Source organism: Aethalodelphis obliquidens, unplaced genomic scaffold (assembly GCF_003676395.1).
Source record: "Aethalodelphis obliquidens isolate GAN/ISIS:26980383/991018 unplaced genomic scaffold, ASM367639v1 scaffold78, whole genome shotgun sequence".
Taxonomy (NCBI): Eukaryota; Metazoa; Chordata; class Mammalia; order Artiodactyla; family Delphinidae; genus Aethalodelphis; species Aethalodelphis obliquidens.
In genome coordinates, this window is record NW_020838022.1 from 6,132,526 (window position 1) to 6,151,263 (window position 18,738).

Consider the following 18,738-nt stretch of genomic DNA (forward strand, 5'->3'; position numbering starts at 1 on the left):
ATGTGAAATCCTAACTCCCAGTACCTGTGAATGTGACCTTATCTGGAAATAGAGTCTTTGCAGGTGATCACATTAAGATTAGGTCCTTGGTATGGGCCCTGAGCAAGTATGACTGGTGGGTGTCCTTATAAAAAGGGAAAATTTGGAGACACAGACGCATACGCGCACACAGGGAGAATGCCAGGTACAGATGAAGACAGAGATCTGTGTGATGCATCTTCAAGCCAAAGAATGCCAAAGATGGCCAGCAAACCACGAGAAGCTGGAGAGAGCCCTCGGAAGGCCCCAACCCTACTGGCACCTTGACCTCAGACTTCTAGCCTCCAGAACTTGAAACAGTAAATTTCTGTTGTTAAGCCATTCAGTTCGGGGTACTCTGTTATGGCAGCCCAAGGAAACGAATAGAACAATGCCGTATTTTGCTATCCACAGGACACACAGGCATTGTGGAACTCTTCTGGCTTTTGGTGATGGCGAGTGGGTCTTTGGAATCCCAGAGCCAGACCTCAATGACTTAACTGACAAAGCTGGCTGACCCCTCAGCACAGAGCCACATGGGCTAACAGGGTAAAGAGGGAATGGGGGCCGTGCTTGATATGGGAGCCTGGGCAAAGTGGCAGGGAGGGACAAGACAACACGGGGTGTTCCCCCCAGCCCACCAGTAGTCTGTCGGAACTGTGCACTGACTCAACATAACACAACGCTGCAGGGTGCTCCTCCCTGACCCAGGTGCCACCCCTGCTAAGACTCCTCTTCCCCATCCATTCTCTGTGGGATCTGCTCGAAAACACCACAGAGGCGGTCACAGGGAACTGGAGGGTGCATGTCTACACTGCTTTACCACAGCCTCATCTCTCAACTCAAGGTGTTGCATCAGAGTAGTCAAAATTGGTGGGTTTTGTTAACATGGGTACTTTATTTGATGCACCAGATTATTTTTGAAGGGTTGGGTTAGAAGTAAAGGTTTTTAAAAAAGAACTTGAAAAATTAAATGTTCATATTTTAAAATAAAAACTGGTTAGCATTTGTCATTTCTTTCTTTGTGGCAATACCTGCTGAATCACTAATCTTATGTCGGCAGCTAAGGAAAAAATATGGAATCTAGATTATATCTAGATATATCCATGCCTCCCAGCAATACGGTACACAGGTAGATAAACTTTCCCTAATATCCGAAATAAAAGAGCATCTGTTGCACTTTAGGGGCATCAAAAAATGTTTTAGTAATCCTCTCCACATGACTGTGACGACCCTGATTTATAGATTACAATATACGCAGTTAGTACTAAGCTCAGGCCACATGCTGCAAATAAATGAAAACCAGCATGGAAATAGAATTATTTACTAAAATCACTGACAGTAAGATGAGATGCTATTCTGTATCTTTTTTCAAATGACGGCTCAAAGGCGGTGAATTATATTTATAGATTTCAGTGCATTTTCTGGCTGAGCAAAATATGTTTATATTCCTGCTTGTGGATTTTATACCTTAAACGCAAGCAAAGCAAAACAAAACAAAAAACCAGTAACCCATCCACAGAACAGATAGTTTTAAATTTAACTTAATGAAGAACTTAGGTTCTGGATAAAACCAACTTACCTCATAAGCCTGGGGGCTGGTTAGGCATCTCGCAACGGGTCCACAGCAGGCAGGGAGGGTTGTCGTGAGAGGAGGCCCACTGTGCGTCAGCAGAGGCTTCAGATAGCTGTGCCAGTTAAGGAAGAGCTGCGTTCCTTTCTTTACCAATTTAAAAGAACAATCTGTTTGATAACAATCACTGTCACAGTGTACCTACCAATTCAGATAGCAAATGTTGTCCCATTTCATGACCCTATTATGCAACGGGAGGGAGATTTTATTATTATCTCTGTTTTACAAATATGGAAACTCAGGCTCATAGAAGTCAATGATCTGCCTAAAGTCACACAATTAAGTAAACGGAGGACCAATACTCGAACCCAGATTGGCTTGATTCCAAATCCTATGCCCTTTCCACTACATCATATTGCCTTTCTGATTTTACTAAAGCCAAAAGGAAGACAAAATCGCTCTCAATTTAGCGCTGAAGGAGACACGGAAGAAACTAAAGAATGGTAAGAGCCTAAAAAGAGATTAAATATTCCAGTAGTAGAATATAGCAATAAAAATGGTTTTAATTATTTATTGTAGACTCAGCTGGCCTCTTCAATGAGTTGAAACTTTAGTATCAAAGGAAACTCAATTCTAAAAACATTAAAAAAATTATGCATCATGAGGTCCTCTGTCATAGACTCTTATTTCAGTATTCATCTATTCTCCAAAAATAAAAATAAAAACAGATGCAACAATATATTTGATACTCAGAAGAAAAAAAGAGGGAATCATGAGAAAAAGCAGAAAAAGGGAGAAAGACACATACATATTCGCTACTTTCTAAAATTACAACTTAAGGTTGTTCTCAATTAAAAATGAGGAGGCCAAAGAAATTTACATAAATTCACATATTTATAAACTCTAAGATTAAAGTACTTCATATAAACACACTTACATAGCTCATAAAACATCTTGCCACACAAAACCACTGAAAATCTGGAATGATGAATTCTACTAGTGCATTAAGTACAGAAAGTACCAGATCGTAGTTTAGTGGTACTTAACACGCTAGTACAGAGGCTAATAAGTCTTGGTATTTAACTCTATAAGAACAAATTCCCTAAAAACTAAAACTTACCAAGTATTGACAAAAGGAAATCTGAATAGTCCTGTATTTATTAAAGAAACTAAAAACCTCTTCATACAAAAAGTTCCAGGCCCAGAAGGCTTCACTGGTTAAAATCTTCCCAGACTTAAGAAATACACAAACTCCTCCAGAAAAATAGAAAAGAGAAAAATTCTTCCCTACCTGTTTTATAAAACTAGCACAATCTTCCTATAGAAACTTGACAAGGACATTACAAGAAAAAAAAATCACGAGCCAATGCCTCTCATGAAAAGACACAAAAATCAGACACAAAATACTAGCAAATTAAATCTAGTGACATACACAGTGAATAATATCATAATCAAGTGGGATTTGTTCCAGTAATGTAAAATTGGCTTAACATTCAAACAATTGATGAAAATCAGCAAGATAACACACTAAAGGAGAAAAAATAAATACACGATCGTCTCAGTTGATGTAGAAAAAGCGTCTAATAATATTCAATACCTATTTATGGTAAGAACTCTTAGCAGACTAGAAATAGAAAGGAATTTTCTTACATTGATCAAGGATATCTCAAAAACTGACAGCTAACATCATACTCAATGGTGAAATATTGAAAAATTTCCCCCTTAGGTCAGGAATAAGACAAGAATGCCCGCTATCATCACTTACATTTAACATTGTACTGGGAATGTCCAGCCAATATAATAAGACATAAAAATAAAACATTATTATTCACTTGGTTATGTGCATAGAAAATAGAATCTAAAAACTATTAGAAATGTAAGTAAACTTAACAAGATTGCTGGATACAAGGCCAATATATAAAAATCCAATTATATACCTATATATTAAGGGCAAAAATGTAGAAAATAAAATAAAATGAAATACATACCATTTACAATAGCACCCAAAATACCAAATATATAGAGATAAATATAATGAAAGATGTGCAAGACCTGTCACTAAAAACTATAAAACATTAATGAGAGAAGTTAAAGAAGATCTAAATGAATGGAGGATATACAGTGTTCATGGATTGGAAGACTCAATATTGTTAAAATGTCAGTTCTCTCCAAATTCATCCACAGATTTAATACAAATTCAATAATTTGCCAGCAGCTTTTTTTCTGTGTGTGTGTGAGCATGAGTGTGCATGTATGTATGGAAAATGACAAGTTGTTTCTAAAATTTAGATGAAAATGCCATGGACCTAAAATAGCTAAGGCAATACTAAAGAATGACAAACCTGTAGAATTTCTCCTATTGGATAGCAAGACTTATTAAAAAGTACAATAATTAAGAGAGTGTGGTATTGATGTAAAAATAGACAAAGAGAAAAGACGGTCCGGAAATAAGAGCCCCCCGACTTATATGGCCAAGTGATTTACAACAAAATTTCCACTGCAATACAGTGGGTTAAGGATGGCATTTCCAATAAACGGTGCTGGGTCAACTGAATACTCGTATGGGAAAAAATAGGTCTTGACCCACACCTCACACTATACACAAAAATCAATTTGTAATGTATCGAAGACTTAAATGTGATAGTTAAGACAATCATATGTTTAGAAGAAAACATAGGAAAATATCTTCATGACCTTGGGATATAAAAGATCTCTTAAGACACAAAAAGCACTAACCATAAAAGAAAAGATTAATGAAATAAACTTCATTAAAATGAAGAATTTCTGTTCCTCAAAAGACAGGATTACAAAAATGAAAAGGTGAGCTATAGATTGGGAGAAGATAGTCACAATACATATAACTAACAAAGAACTCAATTCAGGAATGTAGAAAGAATTACAAGTAAATAAAAAAAAGATAAGACAGTTCAATTAAATAGTGAGCAAAAGAACCGAACAGACACACTTCATAAAAGAGGATATCCAAATGGCCAATAAACATATGAAAGGAAACCTCATCAGAGGAATGCAAATTAAACCACGTGAGATATCACCACGCACCCACTGAAATGGCTAAAATTTCAAATGCTGGCCAATGCCAAGTTTTGGAGAAGATGTGGAACAACTTAACTTGCTGGTGGGAGTGTAAATTGGTTACAACCACTCTGGAAAACAGGTTGGCAATATCTATTAAAGCTAAACATACACTTGCTCCAAATTCCATTCCTAGGTATATACCCAAGAGAAATGAGTGCCTATGTTCATCAAAAGATGTACAAACAGGGAATTCCCTGGTGGCGCAGTGGTTAAGAATCCACCTGCCAGTGCAGGGGACACGGGTTCAAGCCCTGGTCGGGGAAGATCCCACACGCTGCGGAGCAACTAAGCCTATGCGCCACAACTACTGAGCCTATGCTCTAGAGCCCGCAAGCCACAACTACTGAGCCCACGTGCTGCAACTACTGAGCCCGTGTGCCTAGAGCCCATGTTCCGCAACAAGAGAAGCCACCGCAGTGAGAAGTCCGCGCACCACAATGAAGAGCAGCCCCCGCTCAGCGCAACTAGAGAAAGCCCTCCCGCAGCAACGAAGACCCAACGCAGCCATAAATAAATTAATTAATTAAAAGATTATTTTTTTAAAAAAAGATGTACAAATGTTTAGCTTTATTTATAATCGTCAAAAGCAGGAAACAACCTAAACGTTTATCAACAATAGTTTCTGAGATATCCTTAACCAAAAAAAAAAAAAAAGAAAACCCCCAAAAACCAAAACCCCGTAGTATATTCATACTATTTATGGAACACTACACAGCAATGATAAAGAATGAATTACTGGTACAGGCAACAATATAGATAAGTTACACAATGTTGACTGAAAGAAGCAAAACATAAAGTAATACATAGTATATAATTCCATTTATATGAAGATCAAAAATAGGTAAAACTAATCCATGTTGCAAGGAATCAGAACAGTGGCCACCCTTTTGGCTGTAAGGCCTTCAGGGAAGTCATTACTGACTGCAGGGAAAACAGGGAGCCTTCTGGGGTGCTTGAAATGTTCTTCGTATCTTTATATGGGTGGCAGGCACACAGGTGTATACATAAGTCAAAATTCATTAAGCCATACCTTTAAGATTTGTATACATTACTGTATTTAAGTTATATCTCAATTATAACAAATGAACAAACGGACTGCACAAAGGAACTGAAATCTAGAATGATGAATGATTAATTATACTAGGGCACTAGGTATTAAAATTACCAAGTCTTAGTCTAGTAGTACTGAGTCAAACAATTCTTGGTGGTCACTTCTATAAGAATATAAAAAAATATTATTCTACTCTTTCTCTACATTAGGATCATTTAATTATTTTGTATATTATGCAGAAAATATACAAAACATTTATGAAGGAAAAACTAAACAATTTTTGTTAAATCAGAAGGATGAAAAAAATCCCAAGAGATATGGGAGTGGCTTATACCCAAAATGCTGATAATGGAGCCAAAAGTAATGACATAATCATTAAACAATTTTTTTTTTTTTTTTTGCGGTACGCAGGCCTCTCACTGTTGTGGCCTCTCCCATTGCGGAGCACAGGCTCTGGACGCGCAGGCTCAGCGGCCATGGCTCACAGGCCCAGCTGCTCCGCGGCATGTGGGATCTTCCCGGACCAGGGCATGAACCCGTGTCCCCCGCATCGGCAGGTGGACTCTCAACCACTGTGCCACCAGGGAAGCCCTCATTAAACAATTTTAAGGAGCCAGGATCTCTCTCCCTCTAATAGGAGTCTTAATACCATAGATAAGCGAGTATTCATGTTCCCGTATATTAATTTTGAGTCCTCGTAAAAAGTGAATGTAAAAATCTAGCAAACAGAATATAGTAAACAGTAGCTTCTAATGATAATTGTCAAGCGCATTTTTTGTAAACATAGAAGGTTTTGATCAGAAAGTCAAAAGCAAGGGAAAAACATTTTACATGGTTGTCCCAAATTTGCTTCAATGGAACATAAACCAGGTTTTGATTCCCTTACTGATAAGTCTCAGCCAGAAAGAACTCCATGGTCCCTTTTTCTAGTTCAACTTTCAAATAAGAAATTAATTTTAATAAATAGTGAGTGATAAAATGTTTTTTAAAAGGCATGATTTAAACAGGTTATTATATATAGCCCGACCCAAAGTATAGCTATGAAGAAGACTGTTACGATAGGACAAGAAGGAAATTGGTAAACAATGAAGCACTGGCATTCTGAATGGAGAGGAGAATCTCCCAGTCTGTGGAAAGGTCAGAGAAAAAACGACATCGCTGACTACTGCGGTACCTAGCATCACTGAATTTCTCATTCTCATGTTTTTTCCTAAGGCAGTCTTTCCTCTTTTACTCTAACAAGCACACGGACAAACACCAACAAATCCCTTTTGCGGCATTCACTCGATTAGCTAAAGGACAATAAATATTAAAGTTTGCTCAATAAATAAACCTATATATCAAAACAAGTCTATCATAAGGGCTCCTGAGTCCCTGCATACAGCAAGCTTCTGCAATAACCAGTCCTTACTGGTTCCATGGGTTTTCAGAGGATTCATCTGTGTGGGTTTCCTCTGGTAACCTTCTCTACTACACTGAAGGGGAAAGGGAAGACCAAAGGCAGGTTTTATATTCCAGTTCAGGAAGAGAGTGGTCAAAACCATTGTTCCATTAAACTCTAGCGTCCACGTCCACACTGTCATTTTTTTTCTCAGTTAAGGATACTTATGATCAAAGTTATACCATATCCGGAAAAGCCAGGCACTCTCTGCTTTGGTAGTTCTTCTTTCACTTTCAGGAATACCCTGCAAACAGATTATAAATCAATACATACACAAAGATAAAAACACATTTAGTTAAGAGTCATTTCTTTGTAGAATCAGGAACATAGCCTACCGCATACGAGATACTCTCCAACATGGGTAACATGAGAAATTTAATAGCTTGTACACTGCAGCTTGGGAATAAAAAATTGAAGTGTTTTTCTGAACACTTCTATTACTCAGGCTGCTTACTGATTTATGAGTCTACTGGCATTTAAAAAAATCAGTGTGGGATAATCCATCCCCTAAATCTGAAAGGCTTACACCCATGTGAACTGCACCTTAAGTAGAAAACATCCCATCAACATCCCGATCTCTGGGAGTTGTCATGGGTCCCAAAGTTAACTGGCATTTTCAAAGTTGCTACTATGTTCTTAGAACACTAGCAAAATGTAAGTAAGTAGGGAAATTCCATGTTAAGCCTGACTGGGTAGGAGGGAAAAGTAACAGCAAGCAGCTTCAAAAACAGCTCCCCCAAAACATCAACTGGGTCCTTATGTGTAATATGATGCGGTCGGCCAGCAGTGGCGCTGTTAGGCCACCTGGTTCCTCTCGGCTCTGACACGAACTAGTTGGGCAACTCCCTTTCCCTCTCTCCAGCGGAGTTTTTTCATGTATACAATGTTACTCGAAGGCTCTATCCATCATGAATGTTCTATGTTTCCGAGACTTTCGAAGAGTACGGAGTTTAGATTCTGGCTTTTGGTTCCTGTTCTTCCTGGTCTTCAAAATAAATGAATCTTCCTCTCAACATGTATCAAAACATAGACAATATAAAAATGTTTGAGAACACTGTATGGGCTTACAAGAGCGGAGAATCACCCATATTTCCTTTCACATCAGGAGGCATTGGTTTGTATGTCTCCGCTTTTTGAAGAGCGACGAATCTGTAAATCTCACATGATCCTCTCACCACATGAGCACCTGTACACCCAACTCCCACACGCTCCGTAGTTACTAAAATCTTCCTCTGGGCTTCCCAGTGGACACTCGAAATACTGAGTAAACAATATACTGAGCCAAGGCATCCATACGGTTTTGAGGGCAAGGTAAAAATGAGATTTTTTTCCCTGGATGTCACAGCTGCTACTCACCTACCTGGCTCTCTCCCTGTCACTCCATTTCCATTTGTCCTCTGTGGCGACAGAGGGGACATAGCAAGTGGAGACTTTCGCAGATGGTGACCAAGCACTTGTCCGAGGGCCTGTTTGGTAACTCTTCTTGTTTGGCCATGGGGGTGGAGGCACTGAGGAGCTATTGCCCCTTGGAAAGCACCCCAGCAGCTCACCGTCATGGGAATTTATCCAGCCTTGTTGTACAAATAGTGCAAGCCCATGAAATTATACTTTAAGGTTCTGACCACAAAAGGGGCAAGTACTTACTATGTCACGTACACACTCAGCACTCAATAGCTAGCAAAATTAGCATTCAGGAAATGAATCTGATAAAAAACATTTTTAAACTACACTCTGAAGACAAATAAACCAGGGCTTGTTTCAGACAAGAAAAAGAACTGTGTTTTTAAAGAGATGCTTTCCATCTTCAAAAACCTCATTTCTGTGATTCCCCATCTCATGTCTAGGGCAGAGGCATATAGTCAGTGGTGCTCAGAAAGCATTAACAAGTGGCGGGAAAATACCAGAAAAGGGTGGTCAGTCTAGGGAAGGCACTGAGTCACACTGCATTCAGTCTACCAGGTTCAGGTTCAGAGGAACAACTGAGAAAGTGACACATGGAAGTAAGCAAGGAAACATGGGCAAGGCTGAGGCACGGGGTAAGAAAGCACATTCTCCTGAACAGGCAGGAAAGACTGGCTGAAGAGTCCAACGCTTCTGGGCAGTTCTCAAGGGCAGCTGCTGGTCATCCAATTTGAAAGTTACACAGGAAGAGCAGCTGGAGTGGGGCTTACATCAGAGACAAGCCTTCATGCGCAAACCAAAGTGGAAAAAGGCTCCCCGTGCCAGAGCAGTCACTTGAAAACCCAGGAGCACTTAAGGGACTGCTCTCGTCTGTGGCCAAAGCCCAGGTTGGCCCAAAGATAGGAGAGCTGTCACCCTTGATAACCACACGCTGCCTAAAATTCAGTTTTGTCTCTATCGAGCAGTGAGAAAAGCCAGGAATGATGTCAGTTAAAAGCTGATGCAAATAGGACAGGATCTAAATAATAGTGACATGAAGTCTACAGTAGATTTGTTTTCTTTCCAAGCGACTACACATTTGACAGAAATGCCAGAGACAACACAAATGCATATTTACCAAATGTTCTTGGTCTGAATCAACACCAACCCTAAAGGAGAAACACAAAAGGAAAATGAGATCTTGCAGTCAAAAGAAAAATTGTCTATTCACATATGGGCACTGTCAGGCAACTACTTTTCTCAACGCAGAAGCTATGGAATGCTTAATATTTTCGTGCTTCTCGATGGCTGGTGACGTAGACTTTTGGCTCCCACCACTCTCCTTAGCACGGCTTGGACCCTAAGGCAAGCAGGGTCTACTAATATTCTCTTCCTGCAATCCAATCCCACTTACCAGTTTCAGAAAAAGAACTTTTTCTTCTGTAAGTCCACTACAAGCAGGAGTCAGGGAAAGCAGCATTGCCCCAGTGGTTGAATAAGAACTACAACGTAGTTCCAAAAACAAGGCTGGCCCAATGCAGTTCCAGGAGGGAGCTGCATGTTTTCGGACCTCTTGGCTCTCACGGCAACATCCTCTTATGACTGCAGAGAGGGTCCAATTACAGGGGTTTTCCCATAGGCTAATGGACAGACATTAGCCTTGGTTCTTCAGAATTCTTTCTTATCTGCTTTCCGTATCCCAGGGAACAGCTTCATTATGAAGAAGCTCTCTTTGACTCCTCTACCCCCTCAGCACGAGCACTCACCAACCCCGCTCATTCTTCCCCTAAACTGTTTCTCAGGTCTTCTCTCCTTTCCAACTGCTCAAGCTCGGGCCTCATTCTGACTCGTGGGGTCTGGAGCAACTGGCTGTAAGGTTGCCCAGCTGCCAGGCTCTCCTCTAGAGTTAGCCATCTAAAGCAGAGAACTAACTCACTGGCTTGTTCCCTGGACAAAAGACTCTGAGAGCAGCTTGCAACCCAGAGGGTCAAGTCTAAAGTCCTTTGTGTGGCATGCAAGACTCTACAAGCTAGCCTCCCCCGCTGCTCCAGCCTAGCTTTCCCCTCATCCTCGCCCACATACCCGCTGTTAGCCAGACCGACTGCTCCTCTCCCCAAATCCTGTCCTCCCCTGAGCTTCCACGCCTCCGCTCATGGTGTTCCCTCTATCGGAAATGTACTGCCCCTTATTTTTTTTTTTGTCCTCCTTTTTCAAGTTCCAAAGGAACCATTCTATGGCCCCTTCAGGCGGGACTTTTCCTTTGTGCTTTTACAGCACTTTCTAGATTCCTTTATTATAATACTTAGCACAGTATAGTTATTTACCGGTCAGTCTCCCCCAAAAGACTGTGAGCTCCTTGAGGATAAAGGCCATGTCCCAGTTCATCTCCGTATCCCCAGAGTCTAGCACAGTACCTGACACACAATAGGTGCTCAAATGTTTATCGATTAAGGTCACTACTACAGACAACACAGTAAAAATAGCAGTGTGAGAAGCTGTAGCAGGAGCAGCCCAGTAACACCGAAGGGAGGAAAATGATGCACGACCTTATCTGGAAGGCAAGTGAATCAGGGCCAAAGACTTGAAAACAGATGGCCACGACCAGCTTCAGAATTGAAAGAAACGCTCATTTCTTCCTTGTTAAGATGGCCAGAAGCTGTTTAATATCTTCTTAGCCAGATTAAACTCTAATCACATTTGTGTATCTCAAGTGACATCTAGTGGTCTTGAAGACAGCACATTTGGGTTTTTTTGTTTTTCTGGTTTTTTAAATAAATTTTATTTATTTATTTATTTATTGGCTGCATTGGGTCTTCGTTGCTGTGTGCGGGCTTTCTCTAGCTGGGGTGAGCGGGGGCTACTCTGTTGCGGTGCGTGGGCTTCTCATTGTCGTGGCTTCTCTTGCTGTGGAGCACGGGCTCTAGGCGTGTAGCCTTCAGTAGTTGTGGCACGTGGGCTCAGTAGTTGTGGTTTGCGGGCTCTAGAGCTCAGGCTCAGTAGTTGTGGTGCACAGGCTTAGTTGCTCCGCGGCATGTGGGATCTTCCCGGGCCAGGGCTCGAACCTGTGTCCCTTGCATTGGCAGGCAGATTCTTTTTTTTTTTTTTTTTTTTTTGCAGTATGCGGGCCTCTCACTGCTGTGGCCTCTCCCATTGCGGAGCACAGGCTCCAGACGCCATGGCTCATGGGCCTAGCTGCTCCGCGGCATGTGGGATCTTCCCAGACCGGGGCACGAACCCGTGTCCCCTGCATCGGCAGGCGGACTCTCAACCACTGCGCCACCAGGGAAGCTCGGCAGGCAGATTCTTAATCACTGCACCACCAGGAAAGCCCCCTGAAGACAGCACATTTGTAATTCTCAGATGGAACAGTACTGGAGGCCAATTCAAGGTAATAAAATTTCTCAGAGCAGTTATTATCTGCCAGGCACTGTGCTAAGCACAGGGCATAGACATGAATTAGACACGGCTCTGCCCTCAAGGAGCTCACAGACTAGTGGGGGAGACAGATACAACTAGAGCATAATCCCTAAGGGCTTTGCAATCCAGGAGGGCTGGGTTCCAATCTGACCTCATCTCCTTTCTAGCTGTTTGAATTCAGTCAAGTTATGCAGCCCTATGAACCGCAGTTCGATCACCCGGAAAATGGGGATGACAGACCCCACACAGAGTCGCTGCAAGGATCAAACAAGAAAATGTGTCTAAAGATTTTAAAACAGTGTCCCATACGTCACTAACATTCTCTAAATGGCAGCTCTTATAACAATATCATTATTACAAGGCTGACCAAAACACGTACTGTAACAGAGGTACTCCATGCAGATGGAAGAGTGGTGCTGAGAGAAAAGAAGAGGGCAAAAGGAGGAGGCGTTTGAGCTGTGCCATCTCCTGGGAGTGAAAGAGAATTTCAGGCAGAGGCAACAGTGTGAGCAAAGGTTTGGAGATGGAGAAATGCAAAGTATGTGTGGTAAATGACAAGGAGCCAAAGGTGACTGTCACAGACTATGCGAAAGGACCTACGAAGAGCTGGCTGGCTCTCACTCACTGAGGAGCCGTTGTCCACGCAACAGGACAGATCATGTCACTTTCTTGCTTTCAAATCCTACAAGATTGCCAATTTCGATTTTAAAATCCAAACTCCTTACCGTGTCCTACAGGACCCGATAGCAGGGGTCCACAAACTACAGCCCACAGGCCAATTCGGTGCACCTCCCGCTTTTGTGAATAAAGTCTTGTGGGAACACAGCCACGGCAACTGATTCACATATTGTCTATGGGACTTTCACGCTGGAGTTGAGTAGCTGAGACAGAGGCCATACAGCCTTCAAAGCCTAAAATATTACTCTCTGGCCCTTTACAGGACACGTTTGCCAACCCCTGCCCCTAAAGGATCTTGCCCACCTCGTTTCCTACCTACCCTTCAGTCACTGTAGTCCAGCTAGGTGGGCTTTGTTCCTTTCCATTCAATAGGCTACATTTGTGCCTACCTCAGGGCCTTTGCACATGCTCTCCCCTCTGCCTGGACTGCTCTTCCTCCTGCTCACCATTTAACTGGCATCATCTTGTCATTCAGGTAGACTGAGCTCAAATCTAACCTCAGAGAGACCTTTCTTGATCTCCACCTATAAAATACATCTATCCCCAGCTACTATCATAGTACCTTGTTTGCCATCATAGCATTTAACATCATCTAAAATTGTCATCTTCATTTATTTACTTGCTAGCTTACTATCTGTCTTCTTCCACCACAGTATAGACATTATAAGACCAGGGACCTCTTCTATCTTATTACTACCACTGCACCTCTCCAGACCAGGGTCTCTTAACCTTCGCATTACCAACATCTTGGTCCAGATCATTCTTTGTTGTGAGGGCTGCTCTGGGCACTGGAGGACGTTCAGCAGCATCCTTGGCCTCCCCTCTTAGATTGTGACAATCAAAAATGTCTCCAGGCACTGCCAAATGTCCCTGGCGGGGGGGATCACCCCCAGTTGAGAACCACTAAGTTAGAGAACCATGGCACATAGTTGGTTCTCAATCAGTATTTATCGAATGAATGAATAAAAGGCTTTACAGACATTAATTAGCTCACTGAATCCTTACAACAACCCTGGGAGGGAGGTACTGTTACACACGTCACAAACAGGGAACCTGAGGCTGAGAAAGGTTAAAGAACTTGCTCAAGATCACAGAATTACTAAACGAAGGGGCAAGAACTCAAAGTCAGGTCTGATCCTGCATGAATTTTAAACCTGGAGGACTTTTTAGTATCCTCACAGTTGTACTAGACAAATTTGGGGGGAGGTAAGAAAAACTTAAATTCCAGTCTCTGTTTGAAAAGAGGCCAAAAAAACCCCCCCAAACAGCAACAACAGTAACAAGAGTTAACCTAAGACTGTAAAGTAATGGATACAACTGAATGCCAAACTATGCTACAGGACAGGCAAGATGGAGCCAAAAAGCTTGCAAAGCTGGTGAGGTAGATTCGACTTTATGTGAATAGGTAGGTTTTTGTGGGGTTTTTTTTGGCGGGGGGTAAGCGTGGGTATTTGGTTTGGTTTACGTGGAAGGCAGTTAGGGAAGAGAACTGATTCTACTTAAACACTGAGACTCCACTTAAGACTGTTATTTTTCCTAAATTATCTCACATTTAATTTTGTTGTTCTTAGTAGAATAAGGAAGAGCCTTCATTTACAAGCTCTTGAGGAAAAAAAGGAGTTTAATCCTTCAAAAATGGACCACCCTCATTTCTTGATGCAGCATTCTAGGAGAAATTAAGTGAGACTGGAGGCTCCTCTGTCCACCACTTAATGATATGTATGACCTTGAATAACTTAGAAACTTTCTAAGCCTCTATTTCCTCACTTGTAAATGGAGCGATTGTCATTAGACAAATACGTAAAATGTACCTAGCACAATGCCTAGCACATAGTAGGTGCTCAACAAATGCCAGGTCCTCCCTGAAGTAATAATCAGGGTTACAAGAACATTATTTTGGTGTATTTTCAATTATCTACAATAACAGCACAGGAATTGTAAGAAAGGGATTTGAACAGTAAAGGGAGAGAAAGGCAGTAACAACGTTCAAAGTCTGAGCGCCGGCTGCAATTTAGAGTGTTAAGAGAAAGGCATAATAGAATGAAAAAAAATGGAGAACAGATTCTATAAGATGTGAAATACTGTTTTTTCTAATGAACCTTACACATGCTGGAAGCTCAGTAGCTCTTAAGGTCTATGAAGTTACAGCCAAACACAGAAGTAAAATCTACGAAGGCTTTAGCAACATACACTGCTATACCCATGGAAACAAAGGCAGAACTCTTGAGATACAAGGGAGCTTTCCAATTGAATACATTAACTAGTGTACATTCAAGACTAAGACGTCACAACCTTGGCCTTGGATTGTCAGGTCAGGAACCATGCTGATCATGAAGATGAGAAAGAATGACAATATCCAGTTGTGATTGGGGTTGGGATAAACCGGACTGCCTCATATACTGCAAATATAAGAAGATTTTTGATCCGGTCTGGTAATACGGATCATAAACCTTAAATAGAGGCATATCCCTTGACCAAGCAATTCCACTTTTTAGGAATGCATCCTAAGGAAATTGATAAGTGCACAATGGTGTATGCATTTACAAACGTTCACACTCAGTAAGAGCAAAATCCTCAATTGTTAGCCATAACAGCAAAATCCTAGAAACAATACAAAAGTCCAATGGTAGGGATTTGGTTAATAAATTATAATATATGCAGCCACTAAAATAATGATATTTACTAACATAAATGTCTATGCTATATTACATTTAAAAATCAGTTTACAAGAGTACCTGAAGTGTTGCCCATTTTTGTTAAAAAAATATGTAAAGCACAGCAAGAGGTCTAGCAAGACATCCCTCAAAAGTGTTAACAACAGTTTTTATTCTTCTTTTGCATGTTTTCCATTTTTTTCTGTACTACATGTTATATACTTTTTAAAAGAAACGAAATATTAGAGACCTGTCAAAGCTCAAAATTGTCTCATGATTAAAACAACCCATATTATATTTTAATATTAAAATGAGGGCCCCTCACTACTTACCTTATATGCAAGCATGACAGCATGGCGGTGGTACCACCACCAAACACCCACACAGTAAAAAACACAATCAGAAGTGTGGTGCTGAACATCATTTGGCGGGCGTAAGTGGCAGTATCTCGAATGGCCAAGGCAAATGCCATTGCACCACGAAGGCCTACAAGGGAATGGAAGGACAATGCGAGCTTCATAAATTCAGAGAAATAGGGCACATTCTGAGACCTTAGAAGAGCATGAACAAATACGTAATATATTTTAACATACAAAAGTATATACAAACAAATACAAAAAGAATTAGCAGATGATACAGGCATTGATCGTTTAACAATTTTTTGAAATCTGTTTTAAAATTTACTTACACTAAAGTTCACTCTTTTGAGTGTACAGTTCCATGAATTTTGACAAATGTATAGAGGTGTGTGACCACTACTACAAGTGAGACACAGAGTGGTTTCATCGCCCCTCTCCCAAATTCATTTGTGCTACCCTCATTTTAGTCTAACCTCTCGTCACCCTATCAAACCCTAGCAACCACTGATCTGCTCTGCATCGCTGGGCTTTTGTCTTTTTGAGAACGTTGCGTAAATGGAACATATGGTATGTAACTATTTGAGCCTGGCTTCTTTCACTCAGCATAATGCCTCTGACGTCCATGCATGTTGTTGTGTGTATCACTAGTTTGTTCTTTTTAGTGCTGAGGAGCATTCCATGGCATGGATGTACCAGTTTGCTTATTCCCTCACTCACTGGAAGACAGACAGTTGGGCTGTTTCCAGGTTTTGGCAATTACAAATTGCCGTAAACATTCACATACAGGTTTTTGTGTGAAAATGCATCATCTTTACCTCCTCCACTACACGTGACATAGTTCCGAACTGGGAATTTGGAACCAGAACATGAAAAAATCCCCATAGAAGGGAATGGCACACTTTTAAAAAGAATTTTCTACTGGAGGTTGCAACTTTAATATTTAAGGGAGTCTCACATTATCAGCATATCATTTCCGTCCGAAATCAAGTTGGTGTATGCACTGTGAGTTGTTTCTTGGAGTAAGCAAGAGAGGGAATTATAACTTACCAGCAAACATCATCATGTGTTGAAAATTTGATCCAATCTTACTTCTTCTACCCAAATTAAGTAGGAGGGACAAGGGATAAATATTGGCAGCTCTTCCCAAGAAAATAGCAATCTAAAATTATTAATAGGTTAAGGATAATTCTTTTCATTATTAACATTCTTTACACTATACCTTCAAGATGGTGAAACACTATCTTAGGGAGCTCAGTTTCTAACACACAGTCTTTACTTATTTTTTTAATTTAAAAATTTTTTTAACATCTTTACAAGAGTATAATTGCTTTACAATGGTATGTTAGTTTCTGCTGTATAACAAAGTGAATCAGTTATATGTATACATATATCCCCATATCCCCTCCCTCTTGTACCTCCCTCCCACCCTCCCTATCTCACCTCTCTAGGTGGTCACAAAGCACCGAGCTTTTATCCCCCTGTGCTATGCAGCTGCTTCCCACTAGCTATGTATTTGACATTAGGTAGTGTATATATGTCAATGCCACTCTCTCACTTCATCTCAGCTTACCCTTCCCCCTCCCTGTAACAGTCTTTAGATTCCACTGTCTGACTCAGCACCGTCCAATGGAACTTTCTGCCACGATAGTACTATAGCTGCACTGTCCAACATGATGAGTGCCTGAAGTGTGGCTAGTGTGACTGAAATTTTCATTTAATTTCATTAACTTAAATTTAAATAATTACATGTGGTTAGTTGCTACCAAAATTGGACAGTGCAGGTCTAAGATATAGGATATTCATTAGATGAATAGGAACATGTTTAAAAACAGAGCTTCTTTGGCATAACCTTAAGATTACTAATATAACAGTCTAGTTCATCTTAACTGACAGTGTTGGTAGGGAGAAGAGTAATACTGGCTAAACTTGCCCTTGCTTCCTCAGAACAAAGGGCAGCTCAAACACCTCATACCACTGAAATTCCTGCTAACCTTGATGTACTTCTCTGAGTTTACACTTTCACCCTGCTTCAAAGGGAAGGCTTAATTGGAATTAAGAATGGTTTTAACTAGAAACCAATTTTAGTGTCTTTTTCTCCAGTTTGCTCTCTATAGAGACTCTTGCTTTAAAATACAATTTTGGTTTCAGGGGTTACAATACAGTCTCCACCTCATTTTCTGAAAGGAATATAAAGGAAAATCTAAGATTAAAAACAAAAGAAGGTGGGGGAAAAAAAAGAAGGTGGGGGAAAACAGTGCTGACCTAAGTAACTTTGGAAATGCGTGGAGTTTGTAGGACTAAAGGCAAAAGGAACTGCAGATAAGCATTACATGCTCATTGATAAAGTTGCTTCCCATGGGAGCACTGGGTAACAATCCTGATATTACTATGCATGCTGGAATGGAACAGTTAAGTAATGGATGGTAGAAGGTGGGAGCCAGGTTTCCCACTATTGGAATGGGGATTCACAGATCAGCAGGGGAGGAGGCTAGAATGACCCATATGGTAACGGATTAGAGTTGGAGACATTGGTATCTGGCTTAATAGAAATACAGATGGCTACCTATGTAAATATTTATAGATACACATATATTCAGGAGCTAATATATACATATATATTCCTCCTCTGTCAGCTGGAAGGGCTTAGAAACCAGGACACCCAGTAGCACTGAGCATACCTAGAGCCCAGATCTTGGTTTCTAACACCATTCCCCAATAAAAGGAACCAGGGCTCCTTGGAGAAATGGCTGATTCTAGGGCTGGGGCAGAAAATATATAAGATGAGCCTGAAGCACCTTATAGTTCCAGAAAGTGAGGAAGCACTCACAGAAATTTAAACAAAAACAAAACAAAACAAAACAAACACAAGGGACACCGGAGCCCACTGAAAGAGCTTCTAGTGGCCAAAGCTGGAACAGGTCAAGCAACACAATTTTAAAAGAAGTACTGTATTATAACCTGAAGTATAAAATAAATATCAATGAGTTCGTACTGATATAAATAAGTGATAGCTTCAAACAATAAATGGGGGAGAATAGAAAAATCTCCCGTGGAAAGAATTTCAAATAATT

At 40.7% G+C, this 18,738-nt stretch overlaps 1 protein-coding gene across 5 annotated transcripts in view; it reads right to left on the reverse strand.

Moving 5' to 3' along the window:
- The window catches only part of SLC9A6 (solute carrier family 9 member A6), a 55,010-nt gene that overhangs the window by 4,754 nt on the left and 31,518 nt on the right, over nt 1–18,738 (reverse strand). For all 5 annotated transcript variants that reach the window (XM_027092474.1, XM_027092475.1, XM_027092477.1 and 2 more), the window contains 5 exons: nt 16,715–16,826; nt 15,641–15,794; nt 9,698–9,728; nt 7,344–7,423; nt 1,601–1,706 (listed from right to left, as the gene is read on the reverse strand). In XM_027092474.1, the coding sequence (XP_026948275.1) occupies nt 1,601–1,706; nt 7,344–7,423; nt 9,698–9,728; nt 15,641–15,794; nt 16,715–16,826 (483 nt within the window). The remainder of the gene's footprint in view (nt 1–1,600; nt 1,707–7,343; nt 7,424–9,697; nt 9,729–15,640; nt 15,795–16,714; nt 16,827–18,738) is intronic.